Source organism: Diadema setosum, chromosome 9, assembly GCF_964275005.1.
Source record: "Diadema setosum chromosome 9, eeDiaSeto1, whole genome shotgun sequence".
Classification (NCBI taxonomy): Eukaryota; Metazoa; Echinodermata; class Echinoidea; order Diadematoida; family Diadematidae; genus Diadema; species Diadema setosum.
The window spans coordinates 15,753,369-15,768,835 of record NC_092693.1 but is presented as its reverse complement, the minus strand read 5'-3'; the positions used below and the strand labels follow the sequence as shown (position 1 = coordinate 15,768,835).

The following is a 15,467-nucleotide window of genomic DNA, read 5'->3' as shown; positions in this document are numbered from 1 at the left end:
TAACGTTAAGTAGGGCCTAACAGTTAAGTATGGAATTCAGGGCCACAAAAAAAAAAAAGCGTCCGGTGATACGATCAACTCTCCTACTAAAATAAAAACCTGAGGCCACGGGGAAGAGGGACCAGCTGCACAGCCGCACATAGAGGGCCTACATCCTTATTTTCTAGCAAAAATTGTTATTCCTAATGTGTGAGAGCTGTGACTGCTGTCTGTGCAGCTGTGTGGCTACCCCAGTACAGTACCAGTACTGCAGTAGCCTACCATTATTGTGGCATTTGCCATTACCAGCCTATTAAAATCACCTCTGTGGTCCTACCTACACACCACGACAGAGCAGAGCCCTATCTAGCGGCTGCAGCTGCATGAGTGTAGCATAGATGAGCGGCTTGGCAGGCTCGCTCGCGCAAGCACGGCAACACGGACCTTACGTATCACATAGATTTCTACATACACGCGTGCTCGTAGATTTGTCCACTGCAAACACACTGCACACAATACAACCAAGGCATTGCAGCCAAGTATTTGCCCATTCACTTTGTACGGCACCGCATACGGCATTATCATTGATAAACCCTGACAAAATCTACCGAAAATTTCACAAAACGCGATATTTTTCCATGATATCCATACATCATATACTTGAAATTCAGTTCAAACATATGTAATAATTAATGTTTACATGCTATACTACTACTTATATTGATACTTTACCGGTGAAAGTAGAATTTTGAGCCGAAAACAGCGGGCTGACAACATCAATGTGCTGGCATGGACGACACACAAAGTGACTGTAAGCTGGTGCGGCAGGTGTACATTGAGAGAGGCGCTCTTATTGGTATACGGAAAATAAGAGCAATCATAATACATTGCACTACAAATAATAGTAAATTTCGTCAAAATGCATTCATTTCTATTCATAACATACAAATTGATTAATTAGATCCTAAATATTGAATTTTATTTCAATTAAAAAATGCTTTTTTTATTTGATTGAACAAAATATAAAGATAAGCCTAGATTAGATGACCAATCAAAGGGCTTGTTATGTCGTAGCATTAGTAGCCATATGGCATGGCTGAGACATGTTCACCAATGGAAATGCTCCGCTTGAATGACGTCATTGATCGCGACCGATGTTTCCCGAAGTTGATACGATCATGCATCATTGTACTGCGGAGTTCGATTTCTTTCTCCCGTCTTTTTTGTCCGACTTGATACTTCACCCGTGACACAGCAAATTTGATTTTGATCAGTGATTTAATAAATTCGTTAATCTCAGTAAAATACAATTCCATACCATTTTCAGGCTGACCTTCATGAATATAGATTTACAGGCCGGCGCGGCGCCCGTGGCCAGGATTTTCGGGGGGGGGGGGGGGGAGGGGAAGGCGTGGGGCGAGAAGACCTTTGATCACTGCGAGGGGGAGGGGTGTCAAGGGTCGATGGTAATTCCCACTTTTTGTGAAATATTTACGAAATTTCCGAGCAGAAAAAAAAAAATGAACAGTGAATATTCATGGACAATGTGGATGGCTAAATGGTGGGCGGTTTTATACCTTTTGATCCGCGTGTGTGTCTTCACTGTGTGAATACTGTAATATAAGAAACTATAAAGTTTATGGAGGTGGCCAAAAGGGAAGGGGTACTGCATGGGGGTCCCCTCACAAATGAGGGAGCTTTTGCATTACTAGAATTGAAATTGAGCTATCTGGTACACACTTTGTTGGAATATCTGCACGTTTTTCAATCACAAAGTAAGAAAAATTAGTATTCAGAGACACTGTGAATAAATCATGGCGTTTTCACCTCTATACATCAGCGTATGCATCTTGGAGGTGCATGGACCGAAGGGGAAGGGTGCGACCGGGAGGAGTGTCCCTCTCCCACACATGGAAGACTTTGTATTTTTAGAATTGAAATTGAGCAGTCTGGTGCACACTTTGGCAAAGTATTTGCACTCTTTTTCAATCCCGAAAGTATAAGAAAATCAAATATTAAAGGACAATTTGAATGGATAAAAAACAACAACAATACACACAAACAAGCAAACAAAGAAAAAAGATGTTTACGGCATCTGTCACATCTCGTCCTGATCCGCTCTTTATATATTTTACGGTATCCTTTTCTATATTAGTCTATGATGGAAGAGGATCAAAGGGGGAGGAAGACACACCTCCACACGATGGGAGCTTTTATATTCTTATACAATTGAAATCCAACGAGTCAATGTGCATACATTGGGGGGAACTCTGGGGGGGGGGGGCGGACTACCCCGGTCATTTGCGGAGGTGGAGAGAAGAACAAGACGGAAATTTTGCACTTTCAGAATTAAAGGTAGACTATCTGGAAAATTTTCAGTCGTTGTTGTTGCATGTTAATGTTGTCGTTATATTAATATCATTATCCTTATAACCTTTTGAGCAGGTTCGCCTATACAAAATCTATCAAAAATCCTCGAAAAGGGGGAATCGTGCAATCGTTCAAAACTGGATAAGAAATAAGGAAGTAATGACATTCTGAAATCTCAACGTTTTCCAGAAAACATGCACTTTTTGACCAGTCTTTATAAGATTCAAATCAACAAGTCGATGATATTATGCTCGATCTCACAATATGATGACAAACATGTCGTATTTTCAGCTGTAGGCCCTATAAATAGGACCCCCCCCCCCATAGGCCTAAATGAATTTGCCTTAAAACCACCCAAATAAGAAAAAAAAAGAACAAAAAAATGTTACCGCTGATGTATTTTAGTATGGGAATAATTATAGGGCCTATGCTTTTACCTATTACCTAGAATTGAAAAATTTTCCGAATTACATAAAGATTACACATGAAAAACTGTGATGGCAAGACAACATCAAATCGTCAATTTGAATATTCATAAGGACTGGTCAAGAAATGTTTTCCGAAAAATGTGAAATTTTAATATGTCATATTTTCCTTACTTGCATGTTGTCAGATAATTCTGTCATTTGTGGAACGTTTATCCCTCCGGCTTCTTTTGGAGTTATTTTGGGATGCATAGTGGAATCAAAGAGTATAGAAGCTAAAGTAGCTTCTATACTCTTTGGTGGAATGGCGGCAATGGCCATTGTCTGTGGTCCACCCCCCCCCCCCCTCCCCCGGGCCCCATTTTAAGGGCGACCTGCAACTACAGCACTTAATTGTCTTAACTGCCACTTGAATTACATCTTTACGAAACAAGAAATATGTCTGTAAACTGTGTTAGTAGAGAGAGTGTGAATGTACTTTTCAAAAAAGATGACAATTTGTGGAACTTCTTTTTCTTTACGTTGGATACGATATATAGTCTTCTCATAAAGCGTGATGGCTCAGTGCATTTAGCGAAACTTTCAAAGTTCATAACTTTTCAACGGGAGTGCCCGATTTTCCCGAAACACGTCAAACTTCTCTGATGTGTTTTACACTGATGAGCACATTCACTCAATCCAAATGTATATGGGTGAACAGTCCCTTTAGGCCTACACGTATATAGTTTAAGAAGTTCCTATGCATTAATATAGTCACTTAATCATCGTTGGACACCATAGAACTAGGAGCCTCACAAAATTCTTTGTGTAATGGTGAGATGACCGGATCCCTAGGCCTACTAGTAAGCCGTGGTCCATTTAGAACCTGGGCCCTGTTGCATAAACCCTTACCGCTGGACTTATTACACCGCTCCTTTCTAGCGGTAAGTCTTCAAATTAGCGGTAAATTTTATCATTCTTGATGCTGATTGGCTGTGACGCCTAATTTTGACGGTAGTTACCATTGAAATTCAATGGTAAGTTTTATGCAACGGGCCACTGTTCTATAATAAAAGTTTAAATGAAGTCCTCCACGTCTATGCTACATTATTTTTGTATTTTAAAAAATATCTCAATTGATGAACAGTATAGTCCTAAAGTTTTGCTGTTGATTCTCAAAAAAGACTATGAAATTATCATACCAAAATATATCTAAAACTAAAGTAGATTACCAGCTTCATATGGAAACAAACAAACAGAAGAATAGTGATAAAGCTTGTATACCGTCTTTTTGTTTCTTTCTATTCTCTGACTGCGGTAAACTTTGAGAAGTCGAAAATGTTGAGTACTAAACTACTCTATAGATACAAATCATTCACGAATCAACATGCTGTCATTACGAAATTATCTATAGCCTACTTCTCATTTTAACTGATTAATCCTTACCCTCAATCTTTACCATAGGAAGTATGTGGCATACTTGATATTCTATCATTCTGAAAACTGCATCTCACGTTTACATTGCTCTTCTACGTTACGACAGAATTACAAGTACCTGTATTGACCGATTCTGTGACGCGCTATGTGTATTTTTGGCATGGGCGCAGCCATAGTGGGTGTATCAGCCGACCCCCCCCCCCCCCCTCCGCACTCCCCCACCCCTCTCCCTACATTAGCACGCGCGCAGAATGAAAACTGCTTTAGCCAATAGGCGTCTCGTACTGAGTGCGCGAATGCTTGCGTAGTGCGGGAACCTTGTTACAAGTGCGTGTAAACATGTTGCCCCGGGGTGGGGGAGAGGAGGGGGGGGGGGGGGGTCGGCTGATACACCCACTATGGCTGCGCCCTGTGCCGTAAGCGTGCCGTAAAACAGAGCGGGTTAAAATGTCTGCTGCCCTCAACGAACCCGAATCGGTCAATATAGCAGCTATTTTTTTTTCCGAGTGCAAAGTGCAATCAACTGCAGTATGCGTAATGCAAGCATATATTACCGGAGGGCCAACCCCAAAAAGTCGCTTACTTAACGAGTGAGTTGCACTCTCTCTACAAAACTAAGTAGACCATGCTTATTTTCAAGTTTTTATTGTGACAAACAACATTCAACTGGTCTACCTCAAAAAATTTGTTGCGAAAGCCTCCAAATCCAAGATGGCGTCCAAAATGGCCGCCATATTTACTGAATTTGTTATTTGCAAGATAGAATTTGTTTGAAACATCAGACTTCAACAAATTTGATGTCATATGAAAGAGAATAAAATTATCTACAAGTTGATACCATTTTTGTGGGTTATTGTGATAACTGGATTGAGATTTTAAGGAAAAACACTCATTTTTTGATATTTTTCTGAAAAAAGGAAAATCATGAAAATGCTTGATTCAGCATAAATCAAAGAAAGACTAAAGGATCATCTTGAAACGTTTCAAGAATTTTGTTTGACATATAATTGATATTCAGAGAAAATTAAGAGACAGTACCATTTTCGGTTCAGGAGTTATAATGTCTCAAACTTGAAAACTCACTACGTAAAAATGGCCACTTTAGTTGTGACCGAGACCTTGTTGGTCATAAAAAAGTCTGCGCGCGCCAAGACTACTACACGCACCACTGGCGCTGGCGCTTGTAACAGTGCCAGTGGTGCGTGTAGTAGTCTTAGCAAATGCAGACTTTTTCTTTGACAAACAAGGGTTTGTGCCTGCAAACTAACTTTTCATACCAAGTGGTAGCTCAGGTGACGCTGATTGCTATCATTTCAAAGTAGATTGTTCTGAAGCAGATGAGATGAAACAAAAAATATCTTTCAAATAGAGGGAGAAGTTTGAAACACTAACCTTGCTATAGAAAGTTTAAAACAAAATTTGGATCAATCACTCAAAAAATTCAAGATTGCAGGCCATCAGAGCTGACATAGTGTATTGCGCCAAAAGTAAATGTATCATTTTGATTTTGATACAATTTTGTCTGTTTTGCTGTCTATTTATATGGTTTTTATATGTTCTGAACATTTTATTGGTATTTCAAACCATCTTAGGTTTTTATGGAGACATTTTTTCAGAATGCACCATGAATATTTCTCTAAAAAGTAAAAAAAAAAAATTAAATGTTTATGAAAACCACGCAGTAATTAACATATTTCCCATAACATAATCAATATTTGGAGAAAATTAGGAGTCAGAATTGTATTTGGTTCAGGAGTTATAATATCTCAAACTTGAAATCCAATTTTACATAATATATATTTGCACGCATCTGTTCCCAAAGACGTCACAGAGGGTCAAATCCAAGATCGTGCTTACTTTTCGAGTTCCACTCTCTCTATAAATAAGACCATACATAATGTACTAAGCAATGTTCCGTAAGTACACCTCAGTAGATTTGTTGCATAACCCTCCAAAGTACAGATGCGGTCCAATAGGGCCGCCATATTTATTGAATTTAATATTTCAAACATAAAATTTGATAGAGACATTGGATTGCAACAAATTTGATGTCATATGAAGGAGAGCAAAACTTCATAAAAGTTGATACCACTTTAGCTCTGTATTGTGATAAATTGGGGGGGGGGGTTGTTTGCTTTTTTTGGGGGGAGGGAGGGAATACATATCTTTACATTGTTTTGAAAAAAAGAAGAAATGTAAAAATGCATGATTTAATATTTATCAAAGAAGAACTGAAGAATTATTTTGAAACCTGCGATTGAGATTGAGATTTACTGAGATTGAGACATAATTCATATTTCTTGAATTATAGGCAATATCATACACTGTTGACAAGTTAACATCTAAAACTTGAAAAGATTATATTTATGCATTATAAATTTTGCATACAATGTGTTTACATGGTCACATGCAATATTGTTATGATTTAGTGACTTGCAAGTACCTGCAAACTAACTTTTCATGCCAAGTGGTATATAGGTGTCGCTATAACTGTAGCATTTCATCATAGTACATTGTTCTGAGGCAGATAAGATTGAACAGAAAGTATTTTCCATAAGAGATAGGAGCTTGGAATTTGGCACAAATTTTGCCACTGTGTAATATTTAGCAATAAAAATAGTATCCACACAAAATTCAAGATGGCGGTAATTAATCAAGGTTGTCGTTCAAGGCATTATTTACCATTAGTGCACGTAAAACAAAAACCCAGCTTTACTTATAATGCCTCAAACTAGTTCTAAACTGTGACTTAGGGATAGAACAACTAATGTACAAACTTAAATCAGTATAATTAATGCTAAATATTGTTAGATATACTAAATAGATCTGATAAGAATGTTTTTTTTTTTTATATACTAAATTGTTAACAGTTATCATGGTTATGGTTTCTTGAAAAGAAATGGTGTTATCTCCGTATGGTTTAGGCTTTATTATATTTTTTTACACGGTAGAATGTTTTGTGATACAACTAACCTGCACATATAAATCGAATGTGATATTTCTCCCAATGGAATACCTTTAGTGTGTTGCGTGAAAGTTAAATCTCAACTTATACACTGTAACTTATAATTTAATATATTTTTTTAATCTTCTTATATTGCTGTCTATTACATGTTTCTATACATCCGAACGATATTGTACGAGTGTAAACCATATTGAGGGTCTTTTTTTTGGGGGGGGGGGGGGGGGGGGGGGAGGGGATGGAGCTCATTCCAGTGTTTGGATAAGGCCCAATCTTTGATAAAAAAGAAATGCTTCTGTATCAAAGATATGCTTTTTTGCTTGTATGTTACTCTGCTGTTGTAGAAACGTGAATGATGATGGTATATGTGTAATTATGTCTCATCCGCAGATGTCCTTGAAAGCCCTTCTGATCCGAACCCCCCCCCCCCCAAAAAAAAAAAAAAAAAAAAAAAAATCCGACATGGCGGCAATTTCTCAACTTTGCTCTTAAATGTGTTTTGCGAAATTACTTTTCAGTACATTGTTCGAATGAAATTGTCCAAATTTATTATTCGTGCTGTATATTCACATTTACAAATAAGCATGCTGAAACTGTATTTACTGCTATCAGATGTTCTTACAATGTTTTTAGGCTGATTTCATGTGGGTTATAGTATCACAATTGATCTGAACTTATGCCATTGGTATGTCTAGATGCTTTCCCATATTAGATATAAGGATCACTCGAGAGTGAAAATGTTCATCTTCATTCATTTTAGAGTGACCTCGTGGATCACTCGAAGAGTGACGAGTGATCCCTAAGGCAGGGCTCGACACTAACGGTGGTCGGTGGCCCAGGGCCACCAAAAACGCGCGTCGGGCCACCAAAATGTCAGAAATGAAGAATTTGGTGGCCTGATCGGGCCAACGAAAAAGGTCGGATATTTGCCTTTGGGCCACCAAAAATAAAAGTTGGTGTGGGGCCCTGCCTAAGGTCACTCTAAAATGAGTGAAAATGAACATTTTCGCTCAAAAGTCACTCCAATTTCAATCTAAATTCACCGTTTTCTGTTATTCACTCCTCACATCAAAAGTAAAAACTTCCACTCGATTTGTTTTTTTTTTCTTTTTCGGAGAGTAGAATATCACTGGTTTTAAAAATATGTCCATAAAAACCTAAGACGGTTTAAGATAGCGCAACAGACAAAATTGTATCAAAATCGAAATAATACATTTAATTTGGCGCAATACACTATGTCAACTTTGATGGCTGTCATTTTGATTTTTTTTTTTTGAGCGGTTGATCTAAATTCTGTCTTAAACTATCTACAACAAGATTGGTGCCAAGTTTCAAGCTATTACCTGTGTTTGACTTTTTTGGGGGGCTTCATCTCATCTGCTTCAGAACAATCTACTTTGAAATAATAGCGATCAGTATCACCTGAGGTACCACTTGGTATGAAAAGTTAGTTAGCAGGCACAAACCCTTGTTTGTCAAAGAAAAAGTCTGCATTTGCTAAGACTACTACACGCACCACTGGCACTGTTACAAGCGCCAGCGCCAGTGGTGCGTGTAGTAGTCTTGGCGCGCGCAGACTTTTTTATGACCAACAAGGTCTCGGTCACAACTAAAGTGGCCATTTTTACGTAGTGAGTTTTCAAGTTTGAGACATTATAACTCCTGAACCGAAAATGGTACTGTCTCTTAATTTTCTCTGAATATCAATTATATGTCAAACAAAATTCTTGAAACGTTTCAAGATGATCCTTTAGTCTTTCTTTGATTTATGCTGAATCAAGCATTTTCATGATTTTCCTTTTTTCAGAAAAATATCAAAAAATGAGTGTTTTTTCCTTAAAATCTCAATCTTGTTTTCACAATAACCCACAATAATGGTATCAACTTGTAGATAATTTTATTCTCTTTCATATGAAATCAAATTTGTTGAAGTCTGATGTTTCAATCAAATTCTATCTTGCAAATAACAAATTCAGAAAATATGGCGGCCATCTTGGACGCCATCTTGGATTTGGAGGCTTTCGCAACAAATTTTTTGAGGTAGACCAGTGGAATGTTGTTTGTTACAATAAAAACTTGAAAATAAGCATGGTCTACTTAGTTTGTAGAGAGAGTGCAACTCGACCTCTGTTTTTAGCTTTTGGCCCCCCGGTTATATGCGCTTACGCGCTTTCAAGTCCCTGGTCGAAACGGTCGCGGAGTGGTTGAAATCAAAGCGCGTTATGCGTGAACCATTGACACCATTGACACTGCGCCTCATTTGCGCGATACCATTGTGCCTTTTACGCATACGAATTGTTAATGTTTTACCTGAACTGTTGATTTTGTGTACGTGTGCGTAGTGTGTATGCGTAGGATAGGAAGCGTCTTTGATAGGAAGCTTCATCAGTTTCGTCTAGGGGATCTACTGGAGTGTATTACTAGGCCTAGAATCGTCGTTTCACCAATTAATACTGCTTGCCAAAAGGAAACCGATGCATCATCGTCAACCTGATTCTGGCCTTCAGATCATTCCATATTGAAATCATGTCTGTCAGTCTTCCAAAGGTTAATTGCGTTGATAAATGTCCCGTGAACGGAAACACCTTCCCAGGGAAACTCTGGAAACTCGTGAATGACGTGAACTACCCGTCAATACGATGGAGCAGCTGTGGAACTACGGTCATCATCGATTCTTACGATTTTAAGGAGGAGGTACTCCGAACAGGAGAATACAGTGTCTTTAAAACGCAGAATTTCTCGAGTTTTGTTCGACAGTTAAATCTGTACGGATTCCGCAAACTTGCGACAACCGCGAACACAAAGTTTTCGGACATGAAAAATGGAAGCTACTCTCGCTCTCATGCCCTGCACTGCTTTGCTCACCAATATTTCGTGCAGCATCGCCCCGACATTCTGTCAAAAGTTCGAAGAACAGCTACCTCTGCAGCTAAGCGTCGTTCTTCATTTGGTAGCGACAACACTTACTATTACAGGCAGTATGGCAACACATTTAGAATCTTGAGTAGATATGGACAGAGTGCATCGACTCCATACTACACTCGACCGTCCACGCAATCGCCGGTGGCGACCCCATCATTCTTTTGCCCACCAATATCCTTTGACTCACAAACGCCCTCCTCCTCCCAGACGGCCGTGCTTAGGGATTCGAAAACTGGCTCTGCATCCCCGTCGCCTTCACCTACTAGGTCTACCTACTTGTCAGATGACACTGACAGTGACACGGCACACCTGGATGCCCTAGCAAAACCATCAAGTGCCGATATTTTGTGGGGATCAGCATTTGTTGAGTCACCATCAAGCGAAGAAGAAAGTCCTCCGTCCTCTCCTCAACTCACCCTCATCGCAAAGGCAGACAAGGGTTCAGTGAAAGCAACAAGAATCAATGACGAGGTGGTTGCATTTCCCTCCTGTCTCTACGACACGCAAGGACGCCTCCAGAAGTTCGTCGTTATTCAGCAGAACCCCAACCCGGAAGATAGTCTCCCTACTCTAAATCATGTGGCTGGTAAAGTTATATTTCTAACATTACTTCTACTTTGTGTTTAAGGCTTTTAAATTGAGGATAGGGTTTGGACCTTTAATGTTTTCAGATGTGTTTGTTTGTTTTGTTTGTTTGTTTGTTTGTTTGTTTTATAGTGCATGACATTTGTTCAGTATAACCAGAGAAAACTGAATTTATTTCAAACACAGGTACTAGTAACTGATAGTGCCCGGTTAGTTGGACTATGCATTTGATGAGGGATCGTAGACTTGCGGAGTTGTGCATTCTCACTGTAATTAGCTCAAGGGTCAAATCATTTATTGAGTGCTTTTAAAATATTGCTGACTCTACAAAACAAACAAACAATAAGACCTATTTCCATCCATGATATAGCCTATAGGCTTGAATGTTAGCTTTTGAGTCAAGTCTGTTTCATATTTCCTGATCAACGCTGATTTATATTTCAGATCACATGAATGCTGGTTCTGCAATCACCTCTGCCGTCTGGCCTGCTTCCAAGTCTTCAAGCCACTCTGTTGCTCCTATTGTCAGTGCTGATTCATATGGATACCAGTTGCTGGATTTCTCTGGTGCTCAGTACCCCTGCACAGCTTTTGGCTACCCTGCTTCATATCTGCAAGATTTTATGTACCTCCCATCCATTTACCCTGAGAGTTCTTCACATGGTAATGACAAACTCCAATATAGACACAGCTAAAAAAAAAGCCAAACAAAAAAACAAAAAAGAAAAACCACACATGTTAGAAGAAGATGTAAACCCATGAAATGTTAAGTGATTCTATGTCCGACATATCACCTGTGTGACCTTTTCATATACGTATTATAAATAGCAGGGGTTAAATGTCATGATTAGAGTCTGAAAAGTCAGTTTCAGTATTCAGTAGTCTCAGGGTAATTACCATTAATTCAGTTTCAGCATTCAGTAGTCTCAAGGTAATTAATAGGCCTAACAATAATTGCATTAAATTTGGTTCTCACACATGTATGTGGCATTATGTTGCAGTGGACTGTTTATGATGATTGAGATGGATATTTACCAAAACAGTTTGGGTCAGATCTGCATTGAGCAGGTATACCTGTTGACTGTTGTGATATGGCTCTTAATTGTTAATGTTGAGCCCCTGAACTACCCATGGCTACCCCTCTCAAATACATGTACTAGTATGGAAATTGTGCTGGGACTGTGCTTGTATGTGTGTGGATGTGTGTGTGTGTGTGGGGGGGGGGGGCATGTGTGTGATGTATATCTGTATCATCCTGTTCTGCAATTTGATCTCCATACATTTACTGTTAGTTCAGTGGGTTGAGGTACTTGACATTGCAAGAACTTTGTAAAGGTCAGAGACTCCAACTCTCCCGCTTTCGACGGGAGATTTCCCGCCAAAAGCCCATTTTTGCAGAATCTCCCATTCTCCTGCTTGAGATTTAATTTCTCCCACTTGAAATGATTTCTTACTTAATTTCATTGTATGTTGAAAAATAAGCCTTTAGATAGCACGAGAGAGCATCTAAAACCTTGGACCGCAAGGGACTTCGCGCTCGTGATGTGCACTTCGCGCACATCAAGTTGGAGTCTCCCGTTTGCTAGGGGTTTCAGGCAGGAGAATATCCAGATCAGAAGGTGCTTGGGGTTGGAGTCTCTGAAAGGTGCATTCGTGTTATCTCAATGTCTCATGGAGAAAGCTACTCTTCAAGAACATGGTTTTATAACAATAGGCTCTTAGTGTTTCAATTTGAAGTAGCTTCACAAACTCAAATGAGTCTTTTAAACTTCTCATCTGCATCATTTCTTGTCTCACCATGTTGATTTCGGACACAGGTGCATACTATGCCTCAGATGCTGCATGCACAGATTCAAACTCTCAGCCGGTAGCATCCGCCACAGGTGGACTGGACTTTCAGGATCTTCACGACAGCAGTCCTTGCCAGCCGTGTTCCCATGATGGGGGCACCGAGACTAAGGAGGACAGCCACACCGAAGCTGAGCCCTCTTCACCATTCAAGAAAGTTGTTGTGGAGCATAAGGTGGGAAACAGCTCTGTAGTGCTGTCTGCTGTCAACCATATTGGCAGAGGAGATGGTTGCCACAGCCCATACCCTATTGGGATTTCCACCACCGAGCTGTACACCATGGCGGACGATCTGGAGTGAACGACGGATGAGACATGGCAGCATATCATTACACTGACTGCTAGCGTTCACCGCCACATGTCCCATGCAGTCCATCACAGTCGGGTTGCTGCGCTTTATATTTTTGAATTCTTCATTGGAATACTATAAAGTAGTCAAAGTTTCCCAGAGGTGTTACTGTGGGTATAGCAATCATCCTGTACATCTCTAATAATAATGTTAGTAATGAGAATGTGGGAAAGGGCGAGTTGCTGATCAAAACCTCAAAAACAGTTCCAATTTCCCTTACCCTGCATCTCAGGAAGAAAAATGTTAACTTCCACAGCAGTTCTGAGATTTCCAGTCTACTTGGTATGAAATATAAGATTCTTTGTGCTGAGGGTAATATACACATATGCAGAAATTGTTCACTTTCTCAAATTACATTCACATTGATATGAACTTGGTTCAAACCCAACAGTTTGTGCTGAAGTGGTGTAATCATTTTGAAGTTGAAGTCACTGAAAAGATGTTTTAACATCAGGCAGTTTTGAGATCTGTGATAAATTGATGTTCATTCAGAAATATGCATGGTATGAGCACTTGTAATAAGTAAGGAATTACTGTATGTCACTTCTAAGATATCCAGTGTCTAAATCCATTATGATGGTATATGCACTCATGTAGTGTTACAATGCAGTATTAAAAATATACCATACACAACTATAGTACATTCTACCTCTTCATATATGAGGCAATATAGGCAAGTATCTATTTGTTCTTTTTCTTTTTTTAAATGGGATTTATTGCTTGGCTATTTACAATATACCTTCAAAAAACAATGCATTGAATAGTATATCTATGTATACCTGACAAGTTTACAAGAAGTTCGTGTCACTTGTGTTGGAACAAAAATCAGTTGATTTGTAAATTGTTTCTTGAATGAAAAGAAGATAAAAATGATTTTTTGTTGTTGTATATTTTGAAATATGTCTGTTAACAATATTCTCTTGGTCTGAATGTTAATTGTACTGTTAAAGATAAATTGAAAAGCTATGTTAAACTGAAGCATATATCTTTATGCAGTCATCATTTGTCATTGTTAGAAAAGGTGGAGAAATATACAGGGGACAAAAAAAAAAGACTACAAGTGTATTTTTATTGAGATTATCAAGCTGTACATAGGTATTTCACAGAATTAATATTGAATATATTTTCTCTTTAAAGTATATTTCTTTGAACAATATCTATGATTACAGTATATAACAAAAAAGAAATAAATGTCGTTATTTTTCAAACACTGTTCATATACATTTGTACTTCCTAGAATGTGGTGTACATGATTGTATCTATGCTTGTCAAATAAATATTGATGTTGTCTGTACATGGATACAAGTTTTACAGTTTGTTATATCTTGTTTGCTGTGGCAGAGAAGGAAAATGAAAAATTGAATAAACAAATATGAATAAGTGTACAGTTAAACTGATAAAGTCTTCTGTCGAGCTGTTTTTATTGCAACTGATTAACAAATTGCCCTACATCAACATCGATGTAGGCCAGTTTGTTAGTCAGTTGCAATAAAGATAGTTATATTTAGGCCTACAGATATGTGCAATAGAAGATGTTGCTCATCCCCCTCCCCCCATTACACATGTATGTGTATGTATATACACTGTATGTGAGTGTGTGTTTATATATATACATTCATGTACTGAAATACGAATCGTAATCTAAATTACCTTTTCTCCCCCATAAGTTCTTTATGCAACACACCTTCTTTTCCTAATTTTCCTTAAACAACTTCTAGTCCTATCACCAGATAGGGAGGTATGTACCGGCACCATCAGGAATATTGATTGCTTAGGCAATGTAATCATTACACCAGCAGCCTCATGGGTTAAACACAATTTTATACAGAGCTGTTTGATATGCACAATTTCATAGTTGGGTGCTGTTTGGTATGCATAATGTAACTTCATAGTTACCTTGTGCACATAATTCCTACTGACACACTCGGACCTGCGCATCATTTGTATGTTACAGGGGTTTGGCAGCAGCTATGACAGTCCTCACAAGTACATCATGTTTGTATCACTGCTAGTCAGCCTATTACTCTCTTGCAATACACACCAGTCCAACCAGCTGGCAGCATACGCATACAAACAATATTTGCGAAGCTTTGTGTGGAAGTAACAATATCCTCGGCGAATATTTTGGCACAATGTATATCACTGCACAACAAATCGCAGATTCATAATGCCATCGACACATATTAAGAAAATGCATGTTATGGTATCTGGTGGCTGCGGTACACAAATTACATTAAATTTTTATGTGATGCAATTACAATCTAAGTGATGAGAGTTTCATAAAATCCCGCACATCAAATAACTTGTAATTTTGAGATGAGAAAAGCAATGCTGAGCATGCCCTGAATTTGCCCAACACCTGCTTGTTTCCATAAATGATACATGGTTTTGCCCCTCCCCCTTCAATGATATCTTAAAAATAAATAAATTAAAAAAAAAAGTTATACACATGCCATACATGTATCAAAAGGCTCAAACTCTCAAGGCGAGATGTATGCCTGGTGCAGGCTAACTCAATGCCAACAGTATGGACTACAATCCACACATCTAGTGTGGAAATTAACCAAGTCCAGTAGTTTTGTGACTATCCAAGACATAATCAGCTTGCCCT

General features: G+C 38.7%; 1 protein-coding gene across 1 annotated transcript; it reads left to right on the top strand.

Annotated features, from left to right (window-relative positions):
• The first annotated feature begins 9,562 nt into the window (after positions 1-9,562).
• On the top strand, positions 9,563-14,150 carry LOC140232924 (uncharacterized). Its single transcript, XM_072313035.1, has 3 exons — positions 9,563-10,660; positions 11,104-11,322; positions 12,477-14,150. Exons 1-3 carry the CDS (start codon positions 9,679-9,681, stop codon positions 12,806-12,808), a joined length of 1,533 nt encoding a protein of 510 aa, XP_072169136.1. The 5' UTR covers positions 9,563-9,678; the 3' UTR covers positions 12,809-14,150.
• Positions 14,151-15,467: the final 1,317 nt, after the last annotated feature.